At 54.3% G+C, this 27,456-nt stretch overlaps 1 protein-coding gene across 1 annotated transcript in view; it reads left to right on the forward strand.

Moving 5' to 3' along the window:
* The window catches only part of VPS13D (vacuolar protein sorting 13 homolog D), a gene marked incomplete at its 5' end in the record, with an annotated part of 401,105 nt that overhangs the window by 204,422 nt on the left and 169,227 nt on the right, over positions 1-27,456 (forward strand). The window contains 6 exon segments of the mRNA XM_073603729.1: positions 1,986-2,149; positions 4,753-4,861; positions 21,516-21,695; positions 21,978-22,088; positions 22,172-22,321; positions 27,273-27,422. Of these exon segments, the coding sequence (XP_073459830.1) occupies positions 1,986-2,149; positions 4,753-4,861; positions 21,516-21,695; positions 21,978-22,088; positions 22,172-22,321; positions 27,273-27,422 (864 nt within the window).

Below are 27,456 nucleotides of genomic sequence, written 5' to 3' on the forward strand. Positions count from 1 at the left end.
GTACGACCGCGTAATTGTCAGTTAAAGTAACGCCGTGCCTTATAGCTAAAATTGGCCTGGTCATGAAGGGGGGTAAACCTTCCAGAGAGTGAGGGGTTATTGGTGCAGATTTAAGGTATGTAAAAATTGGTGCTGCGCTGTTCTTAAAAAAGAAAAAAAAAAACCTATGCTGCTAGAGGTAGTAGTACAAAGGTAAATGAACACGTAAAATGATACAAAACATATAAAAAACCAGAAAGAATATAAGAATAAGTACAATCAATATAGAGCACTTCTATACCCAATAGGTGCAGTGTGATGTTCCACAATAATTGGTGGTGATAACAAAGTGCAAGAAAATCATTCAATAAAGACTTAAGGCCAGATGTGATCAATATCTTAACACTGAAATCAATATACAATCACCAAACACCTCAATGGATCGTGCAAGTAGGCAAAAAAAAGCAATTAATAAATTAATAATAATTAATAAATAATGGAAAATTAATAATAATTAATAAATATGTGCAAAAATCACAAACGCCGTGTATAATAAACATATAACAAAAATACGTCCACTGTACAACTTGTGGAAATTCAAACGTGTGCAAACTATATGATGGGACTGGGAATGTAGTCCAATGCGATTAAATCCTCTTTTTGTGGCTAATCAGAAAATGTGCAGTAAGGTGCTGATATCCATGGGGGGTGATCTCCTCCTCGTGCACAGGACACACAGTGGTGGGAAGTGGCCTCTTACCTTGTGGTAAAGAGATAACCGCATTTAGTCGCTGGTAATGGCTGCTTCTCCCTTGTACTCCTAACTGCCTCTCACTTGGATTCCTGGGCTGGATGGAGCTGTTAGTGGGGTCTTTGTCTCTCGGTGGAGCAGGAGGGGGATTAAAGGAAGGAAGGGGCCAGATAGTGTAGTATTTCAGAGGTTGTTTTTTATTAAAACAATGGTGAGGGTACTCACTTCACTTACAAGAAAAAAACACACAGAAAACTTATCTCCTACGAGCAGCGAGCTAGTTTAAATAGTCTTGGATGTCTATCCCGTCCCTACGTGTGACGTCACGGTCACGTGACTTCATCAGGGGATGACGTCAGGGCATGCCAACATGTACTGTGACATACTGAAGCAGAACATGATCCCCTCCCTTCAGAGACTGGGCCGCAGGGCAGTATTCCAATATGATAACCACCCCAAACACACCTCCAAGACCACCACTGCCTTGCTAAAGAAGCTGAGGGTAAAGGTGATGGACTGGCCAAGCATGTCTCCAGACCTAAACCCTATTGATCATCTGTGGGACATCCTCAAACGGAAGGTGGAGGAGCACAAGGTCTCTAACATCCACCAGCTCCGTGATGTCGTCATGGAGGAGTGGAAGAGGACTCCAGTGTTAACCTGTGAAGCTCTGGTGACCTCCATGCCCAAGAGGGTTAAGGCAGTGCTGGAAAATAATGGTGGCCACACAAAATATTGACACTTTGGGCCCCAATTTGGAGATTTTCACTTAGGGGTGTACTGACTTTTGTTGGCAGCGGTTTAGACATTAATGGCTGTGTGTTGAGTTATTTTGAGGGGACACAAATTTACACTGTTATACAAGCTGTACACTCACTACTTTACATTGTAGACAAGTGTCATTTCTTCAGTGTTGTCACATGAAAAGATAGAAGAAAAGATTTACACAAATGTCACTGAGGGGTGTACTTACTTTTGTCAGATCCTGTGTCTCTGTCCTGTGTTTGGGGGATGGGGGGGATTCATGTTGGGAGGATCGATGGTTGTACAGAGTGTAGGATATATCATGTCTGGGATGGGGGAGGGGATCAGGTAGGTGTACACCGCTCTCTCTCTGCCCTGTGATTGGAGGGGGGCGGTTGTCACCTGTACAGATCTCAGTCCCTGTGATTGGTCAGAATGTTTCCAGGTGGGGGGAGGGGATATTTGAGGATGGATATCATGTGATCACACCAATGATTTCTATAAATGACAGGAGCCGGGGAAGAGATCTCAGCTGTGGAGGATGACGGGGGTGGGGATGCTCTGCCATGAGGGATCTTCTCCTCCTCACAACCCTAACAAGCCGTCCAGCGGACGTTCCCAGGACTCCTCCCTGGTGCTCGACATCGCCGGCCTGGCTGCGGTGACCGATAATCGGTATGTACATTATCCAATCACAGCCTGGGGGCGGGGACAGATAATCGGTATGTACATTATCCAATCACAGCCTGGGGGCGGGGACAGATAATCGGTATGTACATTATCCAATCACAGCCTGGGGGCGGGGACAGATAATCGGTATGTACATTATCCAATCACAGCCTGGGGGCAGGGACAGATCATCGGCATGTACAATATCCAATCACAGCCTGGGGGCGGGGACAGATAATCGGTATGTACATTATCCAATCACAGCCTGGGGGCGGGGACAGATAATCGGTATGTTTATTGTTCCTTCCTCCTCTGATTTGCACAGAGCAGCCCGGCTCCTCCTCTTCTCGGGCCCCACCCCGGAGCTCCTGGCCCCTCCCTCCTGCCCCCAGAGCAAGCTGCTTACTATGGGGACACCGGAGACTCTGCTCTGTGTATCCATTCAGACACTGAGCCGCAATTCGGCCCCGCCCCCTCTCTCTTCTCTCTCTCCTCATTGGCTGACTTTGACAGCGGCGGCAGGCAGTGGCACCATGCTGTGTCTCAGCCAATCAGGAGGGAGAGTCCCGGATGGCCGAGCCACTCGTGCAAATCACTGGATGGAGATGGGGCTCAGGTAAGTATTGAGGGGAGGGGGGAGGGGCACACAGAAGGTATTTTTATCTTAATGCATAGAATTCACCTTCTGTCTTTACAATCACTTTAAATGCAGTAAAATAAAAATAAAATCAGGTGCCAACCTAGCTATGCTGCATGGCAGAGCTGTGTAAATCTCAGTACTGGAAGGACAGAACTACAAATGGTTTTGCAGATTAGGAAGTTCCTCTGGGTGTGTCTTGCTGAGGCCGATGTGAAGTGAAGCTGCGAGGGAAGATCAATGAATTGATGAGTCGGTCCTCATTGTTTCTTCTACACAGAAAAGCGTCAGAGTTTTATTTTGTTTTCCATTGATAACTTTTTTTTTTTTTTTTTTTTAATTAAATAGCAAACATGTTATACTTCCCAGCTCTGTAATGGTTTTGCACAGAGCACCCCCGATCCTCCTCTTCTGGGGTCCCCCACCAGCACTCCTGGCTCCTCCTCTTCTGGGGTCCCTCACCAGCACTCCTGGCTCCTCCTCTTCTGGGGTCCCCCACCAGCACTCCTGGCTCCTCCTCTTCTGGGGTCCCTCACCAGCACTCCTGGCTCCTCCTCTTCTGGGGTCCCCCACCAGCACTCCTGGCTCCTCCTCTTCTGGGGTCCCCCACCAGCACTCCTGGCTCCTCCTCTTCTGGGGTCCCTCACCAGCACTCCTGGCTCCTCCTCTTCTGGGGTCCCTCACCAGCACTCCTGGCTCCTCCTCTTCTGGGGTCCCCCACCAGCACTCCTGGCTCCTCCTCTTCTGGGGTCCCTCACCAGCACTCCTGGCTCCTCCTCTTCTGGGGTCCCTCACCAGCACTCCTGGCTCCTCCTCTTCTGGGGTCCCTCACCAGCACTCCTGGCTCCTCCTCTTCTGGGGTCCCCCACCAGCACTCCTGGCTCCTCCTCTTCTGGGGTCCCCCACCAGCACTCCTGGCTCCTCCTCTTCTGGGGTCCCCCACCAGCACTCCTGGCTCCTCCTCTTCTGGGGTCCCCCACCAGCACTCCTGGCTCCTCCTCTTCTGGGGTCCCTCACCAGCACTCCTGGCTCCTCCTCTTCTGGGGTCCCTCACCAGCACTCCTGGCTCCTCCTCTTCTGGGGTCCCTCACCAGCACTCCTGGCTCCTCCTCTTCTCGGGTCCTCCCACCAGCACTCCTGGCTCCTCCTCTTCTGGGGTCCCCCACCAGCACTCCTGGCTCCTCCTCTTCTGGGGTCCCCCACCAGCACTCCTGGCTCCTCCTCTTCTGGGGTCCCTCACCAGCACTCCTGGCTCCTCCTCTTCTGGGGTCCCTCACCAGCACTCCTGGCTCCTCCTCTTCTGGGGTCCCTCACCAGCACTCCTGGCTCCTCCTCTTCTGGGGTCCCCCACCAGCACTCCTGGCTCCTCCTCTTCTGGGGTCCCTCACCAGCACTCCTGGCCCCTCCTCTTCTCAGGTCCTCCCACCTGCACTCCTGGCCCCTCCTCTTTTCAGGTCCTCCCACCGGCACTCCTGGCCCCTCCTCTTTTCAGGTCCTCCCACCAGCACTCCTAGCCCCTCCTCTTCTCAGGTCCTCCCACCAGCACTCCTGGCCCCTCCTCTTCTGGGGTCCCTCACCGGCACTCCTGGCCCCTCCTCTTCTCAGGTCCTCCTACCGGCACTCCTGGCTCCTCCTTCTCTCCGTGTGCCTTCATAGGACCACGCTTCCCATGTTGGTACATGTGCAGCTTCAATTCTGAGTCTATAGACACACACAGTGCGCCTCGGTCCCGCCCCCCCACTTCCTCACTGGATTTGATTGACAACAGCAGGAGCCAATGGCTGAGTCCAGTGAGGAGGGAGAGAGAGAGATGCAGATGGGCTCATTGCTGGATGGAGATGGGGCTCAGGTAAGTATAAGTGGGGGGAGGGGGCGGGCTGAAGGGGAAGCTGACAATAGAAGGTTTTTTACCTTAATGCAGAAAATACAAAGAAAACGATCATCCTTCACACGAATGTTCTTCTTATTGTAGATATGAGCCGCTGATGTTGAGGAGACCGGACCGGAGGCGGAGCACCACCCAGACCTGGTGCTTCCGGGATGGAAAGCTTAGCTGCAGTTTATCCGGATTGGTTGTCCAGGTGAGTCGTCTATCAGTCCTCACTACAGATGGAGTACAAATACGATCGCTGCTGTTGTGTAGGGAGTGCGGAGGGCTGTGTAGGGAGTGCGGAGGGTTGTGTGGGAAGTGCGGAGGGTTGTGTAGGGAGTACGGAGGGTTGTGTGGGAAGTACGGAGGGTTGTGTAGGAAGTACGGAGGGTTGTGTAGGAAGTGCGGAGGGTTGTGTGGGAAGTGCGGAGGGTTGTGTAGGAAGTGCGGAGGGTTGTGTGGGAAGTGCGGAGGGTTGTGTAGGAAGTGCGGAGGGTTGTATAGGAAGTGCGGAGGGTTGTGTGGGAAGTGCGGAGGGTTGTGTGGGAAGTGCGGAGGGTTGTGTATGAAGTGCGGAGGGTTGTGTGGGGAGTGCGGAGGGTTGTGTGGGGAGTGCGGAGGGTTGTGTGGGGAGTGCGGAGGTTTTTGTAGGAAGTGCGGAGGGTTGTGTGGGAAGTACGGAGGGTTGTGTAGGAAGTACGGAGGGTTGTGTAGGAAGTGCGGAGGGTTGTGTGGGAAGTGCGGAGGGTTGTGTAGGAAGTGCGGAGGGTTGTGTGGGAAGTGCGGAGGGTTGTGTAGGAAGTGCGGAGGGTTGTGTGGGAAATACGGAGGGTTGTGTAGGAAGTACGGAGGGTTGTGTAGGAAGTACGGAGGGTTGTGTAGGAAGTACGGAGGGTTGTGTAGGAAGTACGGAGGGTTGTGTAGGAAGTAGGGAGGGTTGTGTAGGAAGTACGGAGGGTTGTATAGAAAGTGCGGAGGGTTGTGTGGGAAGTACGGAGGGTTGTGTAGGAAGTGCGGAGGGTTGTGTAGGAAGTACGGAGGGTTGTGTAGGGAGTACGGAGGGTTGTATAGAAAGTGCGGAGGGTTGTGTGGGAAGTGCGGAGGGTTGTGTGGGAAGTACGGAGGGTTGTGTGGGAAGTGCGGAGGGTTGTGTGGGAAGTGCGGAGGGTTGTGTGGGAAGTGCGGAGGGTTGTGTGGGAAGTGCGGAGGGTTGTGTGGGAAGTGCGGAGGGTTGTGTGGGAAGTGCGGAGGGTTGTGTAGGAAGTGCGGAGGGTTGTGTGGGAAGTACGGAGGGTTGTGTAGGGAGTACGGAGGGCTGTGTAGGAAGTGCGGAGGGTTTTGTAGGAAGTGCGGAGGGTTGTGTGGGAAATACGGAGGGTTGTGTAGGAAGTACGGAGGGTTGTGTAGGAAGTACGGAGGGTTGTGTAGGAAGTACGGAGGGTTGTGTAGGGAGTACGGAGGGTTGTGTGGGAAGTACGGAGGGTTGTGTGGGAAGTACGGAGGGTTGTGTAGGAAGTGCGGAGGGTTGTGTAGGAAGTACGGAGGGTTGTGTAGGGAGTACGGAGGGTTGTATAGAAAGTGCGGAGGGTTGTGTGGGAAGTACGGAGGGTTGTGTGGGAAGTGCGGAGTGTTGTGTGGGAAGTGCGGAGGGTTGTGTAGGAAGTACGGAGGGTTGTGTAGGGAGTGCGGAGGGTTGTATAGAAAGTGCGGAGGGTTGTGTGGGAAGTACGGAGGGTTGTGTAGGAAGTGCGGAGGGTTGTGTAGGGAGTGCGGAGGGTTGTGTAGGGAGTGCGGAGGGTTGTGTAGGGAGTACGGAGGGTTGTGTAGGGAGTGCGGAGGGTTGTGTGGGAAGTGCGGAGGGTTGTATGGGGAGTGCGGAGGGTTGTGTAGGAAGTGCGGAGGGTTGTGTAGGAAGTGCGGAGGGTTGTGTAGGGAGTGCGGAGGGTTGTGTAGGGAGTGCGGAGGGTTGTGTAGGGAGTGCGGAGGGTTGTGTGGGAAGTGGGGAGGGTTGTGTGGGAAGTGGGGAGGGTTGTGTAGGGAGTGCGGAGGGTTGTGTAGGGAGTGCGGAGGGTTGTGTAGGAAGTGCGGAGGGTTGTGTAGGGAGTGCGGAGGGTTGTGTAGGGAGTGCGGAGGGTTGTGTGGGGAGTGCGGAGGGTTGTGTGGGGAGTGCGGAGGGTTGTGTAGGAAGTGCGGAGCTTTGTGTAGGGAGTGCGGAGGGTTGTGTAGGGAGTGCGGAGGGTTGTGTAGGGAGTGCGGAGGGTTGTGTAGGGAGTGCGGAGCGTTGTGTAGGGAGTGCGGAGGGTTGTGTAGGAAGTGCGGAGGGTTTTGTAGGAAGTGCGGAGGTTGTGTAGGAAGTGCAGAAGTTTTGTAGGAAGTACGGAGGAATGTGTAGGAAGCGCAGAAGTTTTGTAGGAAGTACGGAGGGTTGTGTAGGGAGTACGGAGGGTTGTGTAGGGAGTGCGGAGGGTTGTGTAGAAAGTATGGAGGGTTGTGTAGGAAGTGCGGAGGGTTGTGTAGGAAGTGCGGAGGGTTGTGTAGGGAGTGCGGAGGGTTGTGTAGGGAGTGCGGAGGGTTGTGTGGGGAGTGCGGAGGGTTGTGTAGGAAGTGCGGAGCTTTGTGTAGGGAGTGCGGAGGGTTGTGTAGGGAGTGCGGAGGGTTGTGTAGGGAGTGCGGAGGGTTGTGTAGGGAGTGCGGAGCGTTGTGTAGGGAGTGCGGAGGGTTGTGTAGGAAGTGCGGAGGGTTTTGTAGGAAGTGCGGAGGTTGTGTAGGAAGTGCAGAAGTTTTGTAGGAAGTACGGAGGGTTGTGTAGGAAGTATGGAGGGTTGTGTAGGAAGTGCGGAGGTTTGTGTAGGAAGTACGGAGGGTTGTGTGGGGAGTACGGAGGGTTGTGTAGGAAGTGCGGAGGGTTGTGTAGGAAGTACGGAGGGTTGTGTAGGAAGTGCGGAGGGTTGTGTAGGGAGTGCGGAGGGTTGTGTAGAAAGTATGGAGGGTTGTGTAGGAAGTGCGGAGGGTTGTGTGGGAAGTGCGGGGGTTGTGTGGGAAGTGCGGAGGGTTGAAGTGCGGAGGGTTGTGTAGGAAGTTCGGAGCTTTGTGTGGGAAGTGCGGAGGGTTGTGTGGGAAGTGCGGAGGGTTGTGTAGGAAGTGCGGAGGGTTGTGTAGGAAGTACGGAGGGTTGTGTAGGAAGTACGGAGGGCTGTGTAGGAAGTACGGAGGGCTGTGTAGGAAGTACGGAGGGCTGTGTAGGAAGTACGGAGGGCTGTGTAGGGAGTGCGGAGGGTTGTGTGGGAAGTACGGAGGGTTGTGTGGGGAGTGCGGAGGGTTGTGTAGGGAGTGCGGAGGGTTGTGTAGGGAGTGCGGAGGGTTGTGTAGGGAGTGCGGAGGGTTTTGTAGGGAGTGCGGAGGGTTGTGTAGGGAGTGCGGAGGGTTGTGTAGGGAGTACGGAGGGTTGTGTAGTAGGTACAGAGGGTTGTATAGGAAGTGCGGAGGGTTGTGTAGGAAGTACGTGTTGTGTAGGAAGTGCGGAGGATTGGATTGTGTAGGGAGTGCGGAGGGTTGTGTAAGAAGTACGGAGGGTTGTGTGGGAAGTGCGGAGGTTGTGTGGGGAGTGCGGAGGGTTGAAGTGCGGAGGGTTGTGTAGGAAGTTCGGAGCTTTGTGTGGGAAGTGCGGAGGGTTGTGTGGGAAGTGCGGAGGGTTGTGTGGGAAGTGCGGAGGGTTGTGTGGGAAGTGCGGAGGGTTGTGTAGGGAGTGCGGAGGGTTGTGTAGGGAGTGCGGAGGGTTGTGTGGGAAGTGCGGAGGGTTGTGTAGGGAGTGCGGAGGGTTGTGTGGGAAGTGCGGAGGGTTGTGTGGGAAGTGCGGAGGGTATTATATGAAGTGTGGAGGGTTGTGTGGGAAGTGTGGAGGGTTGTGTGGGAAGTGCGGAGGGTTGTGTGGGAAGTGCGGAGGGTATTATATGAAGTGTGGAGGGTTGTGTGGGAAGTGCGGAGGGTTGAAGTGCGGAGGGTTGTGTAGGAAGTTCGGAGCTTTGTGTGGGAAGTGCGGAGGGTTGTGTGGGAAGTGCGGAGGGTTGTGTAGGGAGTGCGGAGGGTTGTGTGGGAAGTGCGGAGGGTATTATATGAAGTGTGGAGGGTTGTGTGGGAAGTGTGGAGGGTTGTGTGGGAAGTGCGGAGGGTTGTGTGGGAAGTGCGGACGGTATTATATGAAGTGCGGAGGGTTGTGTAGGAAGTGCGGCGGATTGTGTAGGAAGTACGGAGGGTTGTGTGGGGAGTACGGAGGGTTGTGTAGGAAGTGCGGAGGGTTGTGTAGGGAGTACGGAGGGTTGTGTGGGAAGTGCGGAGGGTTGAAGTGCGGAGGATTGTGTAGGAAGTGCGGAGGGTTGTGTAGGAAGTGCGGAGGGTTGTGTAGGAAGTGCGGAGGGTTGTGTAGGAAGTTCGGAGCTTTGTGTGGGAAGTGCGGAGGGTTGTGGTAGGAAGTGCGGAGGGTTGTGTGGGAAGTGCGGAGGGTTGTGTAGGGAGTGCGGAGGGTTGTGTAGGAAGTACGGAGGGTTGTGTGGGGAGTACGGAGGGTTGTGTAGGAAGTGCGGAGGGTTGTGTAGGGAGTACGGAGGGTTGTGTGGGAAGTGCGGAGGGTTGAAGTGCGGAGGGTTGTGTGGGAAGTGCGGAGGGTTGTGTAGGGAGTGCGGAGGGTTGTGGTAGGAAGTGCGGAGGGTTGTGGTAGGAAGTGCGGAGGGTTGTGGTAGGAAGTGCGGAGGGTTGTGTGGGAAGTGCGGAGGGTTGTGTAGGGAGTGCGGAGGGTTGTGTGGGAAGTGCGGAGGGTTGTGTAGGAAGTACGGAGGGTTGTGTGGGGAGTACGGAGGGTTGTGTAGGAAGTACGGAGGGTTGTGTAGGAAGTACGGAGGGTTGTGTAGGGAGTACGGAGGATTGTGTGGGAAGTGCGGAGGGTTGTGTGGGAAGTACGGAGGGTTGTGTAGGAAGTGCGGAGGGTTGTGTAGGAAGTACGGAGGGTTGTGTAGGGAGTACGGAGGGTTGTATAGAAAGTGCGGAGGGTTGTGTGGGAAGTACGGAGGGTTGTGTGGGAAGTGCGGAGTGTTGTGTGGGAAGTGCGGAGGGTTGTGTAGGAAGTACGGAGGGTTGTGTAGGGAGTGCGGAGGGTTGTATAGAAAGTGCGGAGGGTTGTGTGGGAAGTACGGAGGGTTGTGTAGGAAGTGCGGAGGGTTGTGTAGGGAGTGCGGAGGGTTGTGTAGGGAGTGCGGAGGGTTGTGTAGGGAGTACGGAGGGTTGTGTAGGGAGTGCGGAGGGTTGTGTGGGAAGTGCGGAGGGTTGTATGGGGAGTGCGGAGGGTTGTGTAGGAAGTGCGGAGGGTTGTGTAGGAAGTGCGGAGGGTTGTGTAGGGAGTGCGGAGGGTTGTGTAGGGAGTGCGGAGGGTTGTGTAGGGAGTGCGGAGGGTTGTGTGGGAAGTGGGGAGGGTTGTGTGGGAAGTGGGGAGGGTTGTGTAGGGAGTGCGGAGGGTTGTGTAGGGAGTGCGGAGGGTTGTGTAGGAAGTGCGGAGGGTTGTGTAGGGAGTGCGGAGGGTTGTGTAGGGAGTGCGGAGGGTTGTGTGGGGAGTGCGGAGGGTTGTGTGGGGAGTGCGGAGGGTTGTGTAGGAAGTGCGGAGCTTTGTGTAGGGAGTGCGGAGGGTTGTGTAGGGAGTGCGGAGGGTTGTGTAGGGAGTGCGGAGGGTTGTGTAGGGAGTGCGGAGGGTTGTGTAGGGAGTGCGGAGGGTTGTGTAGGGAGTGCGGAGGGTTGTGTAGGAAGTGCGGAGGGTTTTGTAGGAAGTGCGGAGGTTGTGTAGGAAGTGCAGAAGTTTTGTAGGAAGTACGGAGGAATGTGTAGGAAGCGCAGAAGTTTTGTAGGAAGTACGGAGGGTTGTGTAGGGAGTACGGAGGGTTGTGTAGGGAGTGCGGAGGGTTGTGTAGAAAGTATGGAGGGTTGTGTAGGAAGTGCGGAGGGTTGTGTAGGAAGTGCGGAGGGTTGTGTAGGAAGTGCGGAGGGTTGTGTAGGGAGTGCGGAGGGTTGTGTAGGGAGTGCGGAGGGTTGTGTGGGGAGTGCGGAGGGTTGTGTAGGAAGTGCGGAGCTTTGTGTAGGGAGTGCGGAGGGTTGTGTAGGGAGTGCGGAGGGTTGTGTAGGGAGTGCGGAGGGTTGTGTAGGGAGTGCGGAGCGTTGTGTAGGGAGTGCGGAGGGTTGTGTAGGAAGTGCGGAGGGTTTTGTAGGAAGTGCGGAGGTTGTGTAGGAAGTGCAGAAGTTTTGTAGGAAGTACGGAGGGTTGTGTAGGAAGTATGGAGGGTTGTGTAGGAAGTGCGGAGGTTTGTGTAGGAAGTACGGAGGGTTGTGTAGGAAGTGCGGAGGGTTGTGTAGGAAGTACGGAGGGTTGTGTAGGAAGTGCGGAGGGTTGTGTAGGGAGTGCGGAGGGTTGTGTAGAAAGTATGGAGGGTTGTGTAGGAAGTGCGGAGGGTTGTGTGGGAAGTGCGGGGGTTGTGTGGGAAGTGCGGAGGGTTGAAGTGCGGAGGGTTGTGTAGGAAGTTCGGAGCTTTGTGTGGGAAGTGCGGAGGGTTGTGTGGGAAGTGCGGAGGGTTGTGTAGGAAGTGCGGAGGGTTGTGTAGGAAGTACGGAGGGTTGTGTAGGAAGTACGGAGGGCTGTGTAGGAAGTACGGAGGGCTGTGTAGGAAGTACGGAGGGCTGTGTAGGGAGTGCGGAGGGTTGTGTGGGAAGTACGGAGGGTTGTGTGGGGAGTGCGGAGGGTTGTGTAGGGAGTGCGGAGGGTTGTGTAGGGAGTGCGGAGGGTTGTGTAGGAAGTGCGGAGGGTTTTGTAGGGAGTGCGGAGGGTTTTGTAGGGAGTGCGGAGGGTTGTGTAGGGAGTGCGGAGGGTTGTGTAGGGAGTGCGGAGGGTTGTGTAGGGAGTACGGAGGGTTGTGTAGTAGGTACAGAGGGTTGTATAGGAAGTGCGGAGGGTTGTGTAGGAAGTACGTGTTGTGTAGGAAGTGCGGAGGATTGGATTGTGTAGGGAGTGCGGAGGGTTGTGTAAGAAGTACGGAGGGTTGTGTGGGAAGTGCGGAGGTTGTGTGGGGAGTGCGGAGGGTTGAAGTGCGGAGGGTTGTGTAGGAAGTTCGGAGCTTTGTGTGGGAAGTGCGGAGGGTTGTGTGGGAAGTGCGGAGGGTTGTGTGGGAAGTGCGGAGGGTTGTGTAGGGAGTGCGGAGGGTTGTGTAGGGAGTGCGGAGGGTTGTGTGGGAAGTGCGGAGGGTTGTGTAGGGAGTGCGGAGGGTTGTGTGGGAAGTGCGGAGGGTTGTGTGGGAAGTGCGGAGGGTATTATATGAAGTGTGGAGGGTTGTGTGGGAAGTGCGGAGGGTTGTGTGGGAAGTGCGGAGGGTATTATATGAAGTGTGGAGGGTTGTGTGGGAAGTGTGGAGGGTTGTGTGGGAAGTGCGGAGGGTTGTGTGGGAAGTGCGGAGGGTATTATATGAAGTGTGGAGGGTTGTGTGGGAAGTGCGGAGGGTTGAAGTGCGGAGGGTTGTGTAGGAAGTTCGGAGCTTTGTGTGGGAAGTGCGGAGGGTTGTGTGGGAAGTGCGGAGGGTTGTGTAGGGAGTGCGGAGGGTTGTGTGGGAAGTGCGGAGGGTTGTGTGGGAAGTGCGGAGGGTTGTGTGGGAAGTGCGGAGGGTATTATATGAAGTGTGGAGGGTTGTGTGGGAAGTGTGGAGGGTTGTGTGGGAAGTGCGGAGGGTTGTGTGGGAAGTGCGGAGGGTATTATATGAAGTGCGGAGGGTTGTGTAGGAAGTGCGGCGGATTGTGTAGGAAGTACGGAGGGTTGTGTGGGGAGTACGGAGGGTTGTGTAGGAAGTGCGGAGGGTTGTGTAGGGAGTGCGGAGGGTTGTGTGGGAAGTGCGGAGGGTTGTGTAGGGAGTGCGGAGGGTTGTGTGGGAAGTGCGGAGGGTTGTGTGGGAAGTGCGGAGGGTTGTGTGGGAAGTGCGGAGGGTATTATATGAAGTGTGGAGGGTTGTGTGGGAAGTGCGGAGGGTTGTGTGGGAAGTGCGGAGGGTTGTGTGGGAAGTGCGGAGGGTATTATATGAAGTGCGGAGGGTTGTGTAGGAAGTGCGGCGGATTGTGTAGGAAGTACGGAGGGTTGTGTGGGGAGTACGGAGGGTTGTGTAGGAAGTGCGGAGGGTTGTGTAGGGAGTACGGAGGGTTGTGTGGGAAGTGCGGAGGGTTGAAGTGCGGAGGATTGTGTAGGAAGTGCGGAGGGTTGTGTAGGAAGTGCGGAGGGTTGTGTAGGAAGTGCGGAGGGTTGTGTAGGAAGTTCGGAGCTTTGTGTGGGAAGTGCGGAGGGTTGTGGTAGGAAGTGCGGAGGGTTGTGTGGGAAGTGCGGAGGGTTGTGTAGGGAGTGCGGAGGGTTGTGTAGGAAGTACGGAGGGTTGTGTGGGGAGTACGGAGGGTTGTGTAGGAAGTGCGGAGGGTTGTGTAGGGAGTACGGAGGGTTGTGTGGGAAGTGCGGAGGGTTGAAGTGCGGAGGGTTGTGTGGGAAGTGCGGAGGGTTGTGTAGGGAGTGCGGAGGGTTGTGGTAGGAAGTGCGGAGGGTTGTGGTAGGAAGTGCGGAGGGTTGTGTGGGAAGTGCGGAGGGTTGTGTAGGGAGTGCGGAGGGTTGTGTGGGAAGTGCGGAGGGTTGTGTAGGAAGTACGGAGGGTTGTGTGGGGAGTGCGGAGGGTTGTGTAGGAAGTACGGAGGGTTGTGTGGGGAGTACGGAGGGTTGTGTAGGAAGTGCGGAGGGTTGTGTAGGGAGTACGGAGGATTGTGTGGGAAGTGCGGAGGGTTGTGTGGGAAGTACGGAGGGTTGTGTAGGAAGTGCGGAGGGTTGTGTAGGAAGTACGGAGGGTTGTGTAGGGAGTACGGAGGGTTGTATAGAAAGTGCGGAGGGTTGTGTGGGAAGTGCGGAGTGTTGTGTGGGAAGTGCGGAGGGTTGTGTAGGAAGTACGGAGGGTTGTGTAGGGAGTGCGGAGGGTTGTATAGAAAGTGCGGAGGGTTGTGTGGGAAGTACGGAGGGTTGTGTAGGAAGTGCGGAGGGTTGTGTAGGGAGTGCGGAGGGTTGTGTAGGGAGTGCGGAGGGTTGTGTAGGGAGTACGGAGGGTTGTGTAGGGAGTGCGGAGGGTTGTGTGGGAAGTGCGGAGGGTTGTATGGGGAGTGCGGAGGGTTGTGTAGGGAGTGCGGAGGGTTGTGTAGGGAGTGCGGAGGGTTGTGTAGGGAGTGCGGAGGGTTGTGTAGGGAGTGCGGAGGGTTGTGTAGGGAGTGCGGAGGGTTGTGTAGGGAAGTGGGGAGGGTTGTGTGGGAAGTGGGGAGGGTTGTGTAGGGAGTGCGGAGGGTTGTGTAGGGAGTGCGGAGGGTTGTGTAGGAAGTGCGGAGGGTTGTGTAGGGAGTGCGGAGGGTTGTGTGGGGAGTGCGGAGGGTTGTGTGGGGAGTGCGGAGGGTTGTGTGGGGAGTGCGGAGGGTTGTGTAGGAAGTGCGGAGCTTTGTGTAGGGAGTGCGGAGGGTTGTGTAGGGAGTGCGGAGGGTTGTGTAGGGAGTGCGGAGGGTTGTGTAGGGAGTGCGGAGGGTTGTGTAGGAAGTGCGGAGGGTTTTGTAGGAAGTGCGGAGGTTGTGTAGGAAGTGCAGAAGTTTTGTAGGAAGTACGGAGGAATGTGTAGGAAGCGCAGAAGTTTTGTAGGAAGTACGGAGGGTTGTGTAGGGAGTACGGAGGGTTGTGTAGGGAGTGCGGAGGGTTGTGTAGAAAGTATGGAGGGTTGTGTAGGAAGTGCGGAGGGTTGTGTAGGAAGTGCGGAGGGTTGTGTAGGAAGTGCGGAGGGTTGTGTAGGGAGTGCGGAGGGTTGTGTAGGGAGTGCGGAGGGTTGTGTGGGGAGTGCGGAGGGTTGTGTAGGAAGTGCGGAGCTTTGTGTAGGGAGTGCGGAGGGTTGTGTAGGGAGTGCGGAGGGTTGTGTAGGGAGTGCGAAGGGTTGTGTAGGGAGTGCGGAGGGTTGTGTAGGGAGTGCGGAGGGTTGTGTAGGAAGTGCGGAGGGTTTTGTAGGAAGTGCGGAGGTTGTGTAGGAAGTGCAGAAGTTTTGTAGGAAGTACGGAGGGTTGTGTAGGAAGTATGGAGGGTTGTGTAGGAAGTGCGGAGGTTTGTGTAGGAAGTACGGAGGGTTGTGTGGGGAGTACGGAGGGTTGTGTAGGAAGTGCGGAGGGTTGTGTAGGAAGTACGGAGGGTTGTGTAGGGAGTGCGGAGGGTTGTGTAGAAAGTATGGAGGGTTGTGTAGGAAGTGCGGAGGGTTGTGTGGGAAGTGCGGGGGTTGTGTGGGAAGTGCGGAGGGTTGAAGTGCGGAGGGTTGTGTAGGAAGTTCGGAGCTTTGTGTGGGAAGTGCGGAGGGTTGTGTGGGAAGTGCGGAGGGTTGTGTAGGAAGTGCGGAGGGTTGTGTAGGAAGTACGGAGGGTTGTGTAGGAAGTACGGAGGGCTGTGTAGGAAGTACGGAGGGCTGTGTAGGAAGTACGGAGGGCTGTGTAGGGAGTGCGGAGGGTTGTGTGGGAAGTACGGAGGGTTGTGTGGGGAGTGCGGAGGGTTGTGTAGGGAGTGCGGAGGGTTGTGTAGGGAGTGCGGAGGGTTGTGTAGGAAGTGCGGAGGGTTGTGTAGGGAGTGCGGAGGGTTGTGTAGGGAGTGCGGAGGGTTGTGTAGGGAGTACGGAGGGTTGTGTAGTAGGTACAGAGGGTTGTATAGGAAGTGCGGAGGGTTGTGTAGGAAGTACGTGTTGTGTAGGAAGTGCGGAGGATTGGATTGTGTAGGGAGTGCGGAGGGTTGTGTAAGAAGTACGGAGGGTTGTGTGGGAAGTGCGGAGGTTGTGTGGGGAGTGCGGAGGGTTGAAGTGCGGAGGGTTGTGTAGGAAGTTCGGAGCTTTGTGTGGGAAGTGCGGAGGGTTGTGTGGGAAGTGCGGAGGGTTGTGTGGGAAGTGCGGAGGGTTGTGTGGGAAGTGCGGAGGGTTGTGTAGGGAGTGCGGAGGGTTGTGTGGGAAGTGCGGAGGGTTGTGTAGGGAGTGCGGAGGGTTGTGTGGGAAGTGCGGAGGGTTGTGTGGGAAGTGCGGAGGGTATTATATGAAGTGTGGAGGGTTGTGTGGGAAGTGCGGAGGGTTGTGTGGGAAGTGCGGAGGGTATTATATGAAGTGTGGAGGGTTGTGTGGGAAGTGTGGAGGGTTGTGTGGGAAGTGCGGAGGTTTGTGTGGGAAGTGCGGAGGGTATTATATGAAGTGTGGAGGGTTGTGTGGGAAGTGCGGAGGGTTGAAGTGCGGAGGGTTGTGTAGGAAGTTCGGAGCTTTGTGTGGGAAGTGCGGAGGGTTGTGTGGGAAGTGCGGAGGGTTGTGTAGGGAGTGCGGAGGGTTGTGTGGGAAGTGCGGAGGGTTGTGTGGGAAGTGCGGAGGGTTGTGTGGGAAGTGCGGAGGGTATTATATGAAGTGTGGAGGGTTGTGTGGGAAGTGCGGAGGGTATTATATGAAGTGTGGAGGGTTGTGTGGGAAGTGCGGAGGGTTGTGTGGGAAGTGCGGAGGGTATTATATGAAGTGTGGAGGGTTGTGTGGGAAGTGTGGAGGGTTGTGTGGGAAGTGCGGAGGGTTGTGTGGGAAGTGCGGAGGGTATTATATGAAGTGTGGAGGGTTGTGTGGGAAGTGCGGAGGGTTGAAGTGCGGAGGGTTGTGTGGGAAGTGCGGAGGGTTGTGTGGGAAGTGCGGAGGGTTGTGTGGGAAGTGCGGAGGGTTGTGTAGGGAGTGCGGAGGGTTGTGTGGGAAGTGCGGAGGGTTGTGTGGGAAGTGCGGAGGGTTGTGTGGGAAGTGCGGAGGGTTGTGTGGGAAGTGCGGAGGGTATTATATGAAGTGTGGAGGGTTGTGTGGGAAGTGTGGAGGGTTGTGTGGGAAGTGCGGAGGGTTGTGTGGGAAGTGCGGAGGGTATTATATGAAGTGCGGAGGGTTGTGTAGGAAGTGCGGCGGATTGTGTAGGAAGTACGGAGGGTTGTGTGGGGAGTACGGAGGGTTGTGTAGGAAGTGCGGAGGGTTGTGTAGGGAGTACGGAGGGTTGTGTGGGAAGTGCGGAGGGTTGAAGTGCGGAGGATTGTGTAGGAAGTGCGGAGGGTTGTGTAGGAAGTGCGGAGGGTTGTGTAGGAAGTGCGGAGGGTTGTGTAGGAAGTGCGGAGGGTTGTGTAGGAAGTTCGGAGCTTTGTGTGGGAAGTGCGGAGGGTTGTGGTAGGAAGTGCGGAGGGTTGTGTGGGAAGTGCGGAGGGTTGTGTAGGGAGTGCGGAGGGTTGTGTAGGAAGTACGGAGGGTTGTGTGGGGAGTACGGAGGGTTGTGTAGGAAGTGCGGAGGGTTGTGTAGGGAGTACGGAGGGTTGTGTGGGAAGTGCGGAGGGTTGAAGTGCGGAGGGTTGTGTGGGAAGTGCGGAGGGTTGTGTAGGGAGTGCGGAGGGTTGTGGTAGGAAGTGCGGAGGGTTGTGGTAGGAAGTGCGGAGGGTTGTGGTAGGAAGTGCGGAGGGTTGTGTGGGAAGTGCGGAGGGTTGTGTAGGGAGTGCGGAGGGTTGTGTGGGAAGTGCGGAGGGTTGTGTAGGAAGTACGGAGGGTTGTGTGGGGAGTACGGAGGGTTGTGTAGGAAGTGCGGAGGGTTGTGTAGGGAGTACGGAGGATTGTGTGGGAAGTGCGGAGGGTTGTGTGGGAAGTGCGGAGGGTTGTGTAGGAAGTACGGAGGGTTGTGTGGGAAGTGCGGAGGGTTGTGTAGGAAGTACGGAGGGTTGTGTAGGAAGTGCGGAGGGTTGTGTAGGGAGTACGGAGGATTGTGTGGGAAGTGCGGAGGGTTGTGTGGGAAGTGCGGAGGGTTGTGTGGGAAGTGCGGAGGGTTGTGTGGGAAGTGCGGAGGGTTGTGTAGGGAGTACGGAGGATTGTGTGGGAAGTGCGGAGGGTTGTGTGGGAAGTGCGGAGGGTTGTGTGGGAAGTGCGGAGGGTTGTGTAGGAAGTGCGGAGGGTTGTGTAGGAAGTTCGGAGCTTTGTGTGGGAAGTGCGGAGGGTTGTGGTAGGAAGTGCGGAGGGTTGTGTGGGAAGTGCGGAGGGTTGTGTAGGGAGTGCGGAGGGTTGTGTAGGAAGTACGGAGGGTTGTGTGGGGAGTACGGAGGGTTGTGTAGGAAGTGCGGAGGGTTGTGTAGGGAGTACGGAGGGTTGTGTAGGGAGTGCGGAGGGTTGAAGTGCGGAGGGTTGTGTGGGAAGTGCGGAGGGTTGTGTAGGGAGTGCGGAGGGTTGTGGTAGGAAGTGCGGAGGGTTGTGGTAGGAAGTGCGGAGGGTTGTGGTAGGAAGTGCGGAGGGTTGTGTGGGAAGTGCGGAGGGTTGTGTAGGGAGTGCGGAGGGTTGTGTGGGAAGTGCGGAGGGTTGTGTAGGAAGTACGGAGGGTTGTGTGGGGAGTACGGAGGGTTGTGTAGGAAGTGCGGAGGGTTGTGTAGGGAGTACGGAGGATTGTGTGGGAAGTGCGGAGGGTTGTGTGGGAAGTGCGGAGGGTTGTGTGGGAAGTGCGGAGGGTTGTGTAGGAAGTACGGAGGGTTGTGTGGGAAGTGCGGAGGGTTGTGTAGGAAGTACGGAGGGTTGTGTAGGAAGTGCGGAGGGTTGTGTAGGGAGTACGGAGGATTGTGTGGGAAGTGCGGAGGGTTGTGTGGGAAGTGCGGAGGGTTGTGTGGGAAGTGCGGAGGGTTGTGTGGGAAGTGCGGAGGGTTGTGTGGGAAGTGCGGAGGATTGTGTGGGAAGTGCGGAGGGTTGTGTGGGAAGTGCGGAGGGTTGTGTAGGGAGTACGGAGGATTGTGTGGGAAGTGCGGAGTGTTGAAGTGCGGAGGGTTGTGTAGGAAGTTCGGAGCTTTGTGTGAGAAGTGCGGAGGGTTGTGTGGGAAGTGCGGAGGGTTGTGTGGGAAGTGCGGAGTGTTGAAGTGCGGAGGGTTGTGTGGGAAGTGCGGAGGGTATTATATGAAGTGCGGAGGGTTGTGTAGGGAGTGCGGAGGGTTGTGTGGGAAGTGCGGAGGGTTGTGTGGGAAGTGCGGAGGGTTGTGTGGGAAGTGCGGAGGGTTGTGTGGGAAGTGCGGAGGGTATTATATGAAGTGCGGAGGGTTGTGTAGGAAGTGCGGAGGGTTGTGTAGGAAGTGCGGAGGGTTGTGTAGGGAGTGCGGAGGGTTGTGTGGGAAGTGCGGAGGGTTGTGTAGGAAGTGCGGAGGGTTGTGTAGGAAGTGCGGAGGGTTGTGTGGGAAGTGCGGAGGGTTGTGTAGGAAGTACGGAGGGTTGTGTAGGAAGTACGGAGGGTTGTGTAGGAAGTACGGAGGGTTGTGTAGGGAGTGCGGAGGGTTGTGTGGGAAGTGCGGAGGGTTGTGTAGGAAGTACGGAGGGTTGTGTGGGAAGTACGGAGGGCTGTGTGGGAAGTACGGAGGGCTGTGTAGGGAGTACAGAGGGCTGTGTGGGGAGTACGGAGGGTTGTGTAGGGAGTACGGAGGGTTGTGTAGGAAGTACGGAGGGTTGTGTAGGGAGTACAGAGGGCTGTGTGGGGAGTACGGAGGGTTGTGTAGGGAGTGCGGAGGGTTGTGTAGGAAGTACGGAGGGTTGTGTAGGGAGTACAGAGGGCTGTGTGGGGAGTACGGAGGGTTGTGTAGGGAGTGCGGAGGATTTCGGGGTTTCTTACTTTCCACTTTTTCTTTCTATCTCTCGTGTCTCTCATGTTTACACACCATACGATCTTGTTTTGGGTCTAGTCTGGATCCCTCAGGGACACCTGCTGAGTTCCCTGTCCTGTTTATTGGATTGGGGTACCGGCTGTTCTAATTATCCAGCTACACGACATACAACTAGTAGGGTATATATGTGATGTTCATTCGTTCCAGTGATCGTCGGCTATGATTAAGCTCTCATCGTAGTGTGAAGCACGTCCGCTCTTGTCTGTATGGCTTTGCTGTGACTTGTACAAAGTGATCCCAACTTTTCTATAAAAGAAAATCTTCGTTTTTCCGGATGCGGCTCTCCAGAGTTTTCCGTCTTCATTCACTTTCCACGTACAGTGCCTTGAAAAAGTATTCATACCCTTTGAAATTTCCCACATCTTGTTACAACCAAAAACATAAATGTATTTTATTGGGATTTTATGTGATAGACCAACACAAAGTGTCACATAATTGTGAAGTGGAAGGAAAATGATAAATGATACAAATAAATATGTGAAAAGTGTGGGGGGGGGGGGCATTTGTATTCAGCCCCCTTTACTCTGATAACTAAAATCTAGAGGAACCAATTGTCTTCAGAAGTCACCTAATTAGTAAATAGAGTCCACCTGTGTGTCATTTAATCTCAGTATAAATACAGCTGTTCTGTGAAGCCCTCAGAGGTTTGTTAGAGAACCTTAGTGAACAAACAGCATCATGAAGGCCAAGGAACACACCAGACAGGTCAGGGATAAAGTTGTGGAGAAGTATAAAGCAGGGTTAGGTTATAAAGAAATCTCCCAAGCTTTGAACATCTCACGGAGCTCTGTTCAATCCATCATCGGAAAATGGAAAGAGTATGGCCCAACTGCAAACCTACCAAGACATGGCCGTCCACCTAAACTGACCGGCCGGGCAAGGAGAGCATTCATCAGAGAAGAGCCAAGAGGTCCATGGTAACTCTGGAGGAGCTGCAGAGATCCACAGCTCAGGTGGGAGAATCTGTCCACAGGACAACTATTAGTCGTGTTCTCCACAAATCTGCCCTTTATGGAAGAGTGACAAGAAGAAAGACATTGGTGAAAGAAAGTCATAAGAAGTCCTGTTTGTAGTTTGTGAGAAGCCATGTGGAGGACACAGCAAACATGTGGAAGAAGGTGATCTGGTCAGAGGAGACCAAAATTCAACTTTATGGCCTAAAAGCAAAACGCTATGTGTGGGGAAAACTAACACTGCACATCACCCTGAACACACCATCCCCACCGTGAAACATGGTGGTGGCAGCTTCATGTGGTGGGGATGCTTTTCTTCAGCAGGGACAGGGAAGCTGGTCAGAGTTGATGGGAAGATGGATGGAGACAAATACAGGACAATCTTAGAAGAAAACCTGTTAGAGTCTACAAAAGACTTGAGACTGGGGGGGAGGTTCACCTTCCAGCAGGACAACGACCCGAAACATCCAGCCAGAGCTACAATGGAATGGTTTAGATCAAAGCATATTCATGTGTTAGAATGGCCCAGTCACAGTCCAGACCTAAATCACATTGAGAATCTGTGGCAAGACTTGAAAATTGCTGTTCACAGACGCTCTCCATCCAATCTGACAGAGCTTGAGATATTTTACAAAGAAGAATGGGCAGAAATGTCCTCTCTAGATGTGCAAAGCTGGTAGAGACATCCCCAAAAAGACTTGTAGAGAAAGGGGGTTCTACAAAGTATTGACTCCGGGGGGCGCCATACAAATGCCCCCTCCCCCCACACTTTTCACATATTTATTTGTATCATTTATCATTTTCCTTCCACTTCACAATTATGTGACACTTTGTGTTGGTCTATCACATAAAATCCCAATAAAATACATTTATGTTTTTAAATGTAACAAAATGTGGGAAATTTCAAGGGGTATGAATACTTTTTCCAGGCACTGTATACAGCACAGCCTCTGAGGACAGGATACATTGTAGCACAGAAACTCAAATGGTTTCTAAGTTTGGTATCCCCAACACTGCTGATTGTCTGCCCCCCCCCAATAATCTTCAGACATGTTGGGGGGTCTTATCTGAACACGGGGTCAGCTTGTCTCTGTATTTTGTGATTTCATTGGTTGATCTTCTTGTTCTGTGAGTTTCAGGCTCGGAATGGGGTGTCGGGATTGTATGACGGGGCGGAGGTGGTTCTCGGACCTGACGCCTCTCTAGAATTGGTGTGCCCATCCCCCAGAGAGCAGCAATTTATAAACCAGAAGATGAGGCCGGGATCCGGAGTTCTGTCCGTCAGAGTGATACCAGACGGGCCCACCAGGGTCCTACAGGTGGGATGTAATGATTGGACCAATGGGCTGAATATTAGGGGGGAGGGGTGTCATGTCACTGAAATTGTGGTCTGTGTGGCGCTGCCAATAACTAGAATACTACAAAGGGGTGTCAGTGATCTATAGTACACCCCCCTCTCTTTATTATGAGCACATTGAAAAGAGGGAGGGGTACTATAGATCATTGTAGTGGTAACACACAGAAGGTTTTCTATCTTCCTGCTCAGAATGAATCTTCTGCCTTCACATCCACTTTATAAGACGATTGAATTTGCTTTCCAGATCACAGACTTCAACCAGCGCAGAAACAATCGTCCTTCCAGTGAAGTGGATGAACTGACTCAGCTGGAGATGAGAAGATTGAAGAGTCCGGATGAAGACCAGGAGTTGGAGGTCCTCCTTCTGTCCAGATAGAAATGCTGAGAACTCGGGGAGGTGACGCTGATGTGACGCCGCTTCTTTCTTTGTATTTTCAGGTTACGGTGAAGTTACAGGAAGGAATCGGCATTTCATTCATCAATAAGATCCCGGAGGAGTTGGTGTTTGTCAGTCTCATGGACATCGATGTCCATTTCACACAACTGACTGCCAACCAAGTGCTGGAGCTCAACATCCAAAACGTTCAGGTACCCTGTCCATCCATCTCCATTATATTCCTGCTCCGTCCTACTCTTCACCACTTCCCAAGACACAGCCAGATATTCCCTTCTGGGACTTCCCTCTCAAAATCTGTTTTATATTTTTCTGGGGTTTCCTTGCTGCACTTTTCTGGGTGACCCCTCCAGGGTGACCCCTCCAGGGTGACTCCTCCAACGTGACCCCTCCAACGTGACCCCTCTAGGGTGACTCCTCCAACGTGACCCCTCCAGCGTGACCCCTCTAGGGTGACTCCTCCAGCGTGACCCCTCCAGGGTGACTCCTCCAGCGTGACCCCTCCAGGGTGACTCCTCCAGCGTGACCCCTCCAGGGTGACCCCCTCCAGCGTGACCCCTCCAGGGTGACTCCTCCATCGTGACCCCTCCAGCGTGACTCCTCCAGGGTGACTCCTCCAACGTGACCCCTCCAGCGTGACCCCTCTAGGGTGACTCCTCCAACGTGACCCCTCCAGCGTGACCCCTCTAGGGTGACTCCTCCAGCGTGACCCCTCCAGGGTGACTCCTCCAGCGTGACCCCTCCAGGGTGACTCCTCCAGCGTGACCCCTCCAGGGTGACCCCCTCCAGCGTGACCCCTCCAGGGTGACTCCTCCATCGTGACCCCTCCAGCGTGACTCCTCCAGGGTGACTCCTCCAGCGTGACCCCTCCAGGGTGACTCCTCCAACGTGACTCCTCCAGGGTGACCCCTCCAGCGTGACCCCTCCAGCGTGACCCCTCCAGGGTGACTCCTCCAGGGTGACCCCTCCAGCGTGACCCCTCCAGCGTGACCCCTCCAGCGTGACCCCTCCAGCGTGACTCCTCCAGGGTAACCACTCCAGCGTGACCCCTCCAGCGTGACCCCTCCAGCGTGACCCCTCCAGGGTGACCCCTCCAGCGTGACCCCTCCAGCGTGACTCCTCCAGCGTGACCCCTCCAGGGTGACTCCTCCAACGTGACCCCTCCAGCGTGACCCCTCCAGGGTTACTCCTCCAGGGTGACCCCTCCAACGTGACCCCTCCAGGGTGACTCCTCCAGGGTGACTCCTCCAGGGTGACCCCTCCAGCGTGACCCCTCCAGCGTGACTCCTCCAGCGTGACCCCTCCAGGGTTACTCCTCCAGGGTGACCCCTCCAACGTGACCCCTCCAGGGTGACTCCTCCAGCGTGACTCCTCCAGGGTGACCCCTCCAGCGTGAGCCCTCCAGCGTGACCCCTCCAGGGTGACTCCTCCAGGGTGACTCCTCCAGGGTGACTCCTCCAGGGTGACTCCTCCAGGGTGACCCCTCCAGGGTGACTCCTCCAGGGTGACCCCTCCAACGTGACCCCTCCAGGGTGACCCCTCCAGGGTGACCCCTCCAACGTGACCCCTCCAACGTGACCCCTCCAGCGTGACTCCTCCAGGGTGACTCCTCCAGGGTGACCCCTCCAACGTGACCCCTCCAGGGTGACTCCTCCAGGGTGACCCCTCCAACGTGACCCCTCCAGCGTGACTCCTCCAGGGTGACTCCTCCAGGGTGACTCCTCCCACCAGTTCAGATTTGTATTTAGGACGGGCCAGATATTCAGACTTCAGTCAATCGATGATCAATATACGAGGTGTGTCCAGAAAGTAATGAGAATTATATTTCCCCTTCGAAGTCTTCACGTTGTGAGTACACGGCGCTCCCCTCCACTCTTCATTCCTGGAAGTCTTCAGGTGGGACGGCGTATCAGTTTATTGGACGTCATCCACACAACCAAAATGTGTCCGTTCTCATCGTCCAATCCCGACTCACCATTTCATGAACAATGGACGTGGGAATTCCAGATTCCCCTCCAATCATTCTGATGCCGTCCGTCACAAACAGAACAGAATGTGGACCAAACCGCCCCAACGACAGATTGAAGTGATTGTAAAATCTTGGGGGGGGGGGGGTTAGGTAAAAATAATAAACATGTTCTACTTCCCGGCTCTGTAATGGTTTTGCAGAGAGCAGCCCCCCAGATCCTCCTCTTCTCGGGTCCCTCTTCTCGCGCTCCTGGCTCCTCCCTCCTGTTCAGTGCCCCCCCCATCAATCAGCTTGCTATGGGGGCAGCCGAGCCGAGCCATTCAGCCACAGATCCACAGCCGTCCCCACCCCTTTCTCTTCTCATTGGCTGACTTACTTTGACAGCAGCGGGAGCCAATGGCGCTACACTGGTGTCTCAGCCAATGAGGAGGAGAGTTCTGGGCAGCCGAGACAATCCTACAACATCGCTGGATGGAGAGGGACGTCAGGTAAGTGTTCAAGGGGGGAGGGGCACACAGACGGTTTTTTATCTTAAAGTGGTATTCCGGCTGAAATGATACTTTTTAAATAAAAATACCCCTATAATACACAAGCTTAATGTATTCTAGTAAAGTTAGTCTGTAAACTAAGGTCTGTTTTGTTAGTTTATAGCAGTAGTTTTGTTATTTTATAAACTTACAGCAGGCCGTGGCCATCTTAAGTGTGGGCATCTGAAGCCAGACTGTATTTCTTCCTGGATCTCATCCTTGCAGATCTCGCACATGCTCAGTGCAGCACAAGCAGTGTAATAGGTTTCAGGTCAGGTTTCCATAGCAACGGCAGTGTCAGAGGAAGTTGCCGCCCCTTCCCAGAAGGCATTGCAAACAGGAAATGATGCGATGGGCCGCGGCCAGGGAGGAGGAAGTGAAAAATGAATACTGCAGATATACAGGAGGTGCTGAGAAAAAAAATATCCAATTTGTTTACAGGGCACAGTTTAGTGAGGGATGCTGAAGAGTTGTAAAAGTGGGTGGAGCTCCACTTTAATGCATAGAATGCACCTTCTGCCTTTACAATCACTTTAAACCTCCCGCCATTTTTACCTTAAATTACAAACACATTTTTTGATTTTCTCAACTTTTCAGTCTACCAGATTGGATATAAATGTATATATTTAATAAAGAGGAGGAAAAAGGAACCAATGATATTAGGCGATTCTTGGAAAGCTTGAAGGATAGGTCGTTTGTCGTTTTTTCCCAAAGCGAAATTCGCCCCCTGTAATTACCGCTCCCAATTGTTATATATTTCCATGTTTTACATGTATAATGGATGCGGCATTTACAGGTGTGAGCCATCGGGGAGTGCGAGTCAGATTGGAACAGTAATGTGTACATCTATAGCATGCCCCGCCCCCTTTCCCCCCCTCTTACCCTCCTTTCCCAATCCCTCTTCCCCCCTCCCTCCTTTCCCTCTTCCCCCTCCCTTCCCTCTTCCCCCCCTTTCCCTCTTCCCCCCCTTTCCCTCTTCCCCCCCCTCCCTTCCCTCTTCCCCCCCTCCCCCCTTTCCCTCTTCCCCCCCCCTCCCCCCTTTCTCTCTTCCCCCTTTCCCTCTTCCCCCCCTCCCTTCCCTCTTCCCCCCCTTTCCCTCTTCCCCCCCTTTTTCCTCTTCCCCCCTCCCCCCCTTTTTCCTCTTCCCCCCCGTCCCCCCTTTACCTCTTCTCCCCCCCTCCCCCCCTTTACCTCTTCTCCCCCTTTCCCTCTCCCCCCCCCCCCTTTCCCACCTTTCCACTCCACCCCCCCTATTCCACCCCTCTTTCCCCTCCACCCCCCCTATTCCACCCCTCTTTCCCCTCCTCCCCTTTCCCTCCTCCCCTCCATTTCCCTCCTTTCCCCCTTCCCTGCTGCCCCTTTCCCTCCTTCCCCTTTCCACCCCCCCCCTTTCCCTCCTTCCCCCCTCCACCCCCTCTCTTTCCCTCCCCCCCATTTCCCACCTTTCCACCCCCCCCCTTTCCCTCCTTTCCCTCCTTTCCCCCCTTTCCCCCTTCCCTGCTTCCCCATCCCCCCCCCCCCCCTTTTCCCTCCCTCTATCCCCCACCCCCCTTTTACCTCCCTCTATTTCCCTAGTTGGTAGACACATGTTCTATGTACATTTTTATGACATTCTTGGTGACAGTATGGAGTACAGAGACACCTAGTGGAGGGGTGGAGTGGTTACCACCTTGTAGTGTGGATAACGTCCAATGAGCCGCTATGCAAGCCCTGAACCCCGCCCACCTGAAGACTTCCAGGGATACGATGAAGAGTGGAGGGGAGCGCCGTCTACACACAATGTGCGACCCCCGGAGGAGAAAATCTTCACTTGTAACATTTTTACACTAAAATCATTTTTAAAATATAATTCTCATTACTCTTTGGATACACCAGATGTGTATATATACTGTGTGTATATACTCTGTGTGTGTGTGTATATACTCTGTGTGTGTGTGTGTGTATACTGTGTGTGTGTGTGTGTGTATACTGTGTGTGTATATAATGTGTGTGTGTGTGTGTGTGTATATAATGTGTGTGTGTGTGTGTATATACTGTGTGTGTGTGTGTGTATATATACTGTGTGTGTATACTGTGTGTGTATATAATGTGTGTGTGTGTATATACTGTGTGTGTGTGTATACTGTGTGTGTGTGTATACTGTGTGTGTATATAATGTGTGTGTGTATACTGTGTGTGTATATAATGTGTGTGTATACTGTGTGTGTATACTGTGTGTGTGTGTGTATACTGTGTGTGTATATAATGTGTGTGTATACTGTGTGTGTATACTGTGTGTGTGTGTGTATACTGTGTGTGTATATAATGTGTGTGTATACTGTGTGTGTATACTGTGTGTGTGTGTGTATACTGTGTGTGTGTGTGTATACTGTGTGTGTGTGTGTATACTGTGTGTGTATATAATGTGTGTGTGTGTGTGTGTGTATATAATGTGTGTGTGTATACTGTGTGTGTATACTGTGTGTGTGTGTGTGTGTGTGTATATACTGTGTGTGTGTGTGTATATACCGTGTGTGTGTATATACTCTGTGTGTGTGTATACTGCGTGTATATATATATATATATATATATTACTGAGTGTAGAGATGAGTTCCCTGGAAATGATCCTGGTGGTTCCTCCTCTGAATTTCATTTCTTCCAATGATTTAGGTTGATAATCAGCTGATTGGCAGCACTCAGCCCGCCATGCTCTACGTCACCCCGAGGACGATGGACAGCGAGGAGATGGACTCCGGTCCGGCCATCCAGGTCAACGCCATGAAGGTTCCCAGCAAGAACGCCCTGACTGACCTGTACAAGGTAATCTGATGGGACGGAGTTCCTCCCCTTCCAC

Source organism: Aquarana catesbeiana, linkage group LG10 (assembly GCF_042186555.1).
Source record: "Aquarana catesbeiana isolate 2022-GZ linkage group LG10, ASM4218655v1, whole genome shotgun sequence".
Taxonomy (NCBI): Eukaryota; Metazoa; Chordata; class Amphibia; order Anura; family Ranidae; genus Aquarana; species Aquarana catesbeiana.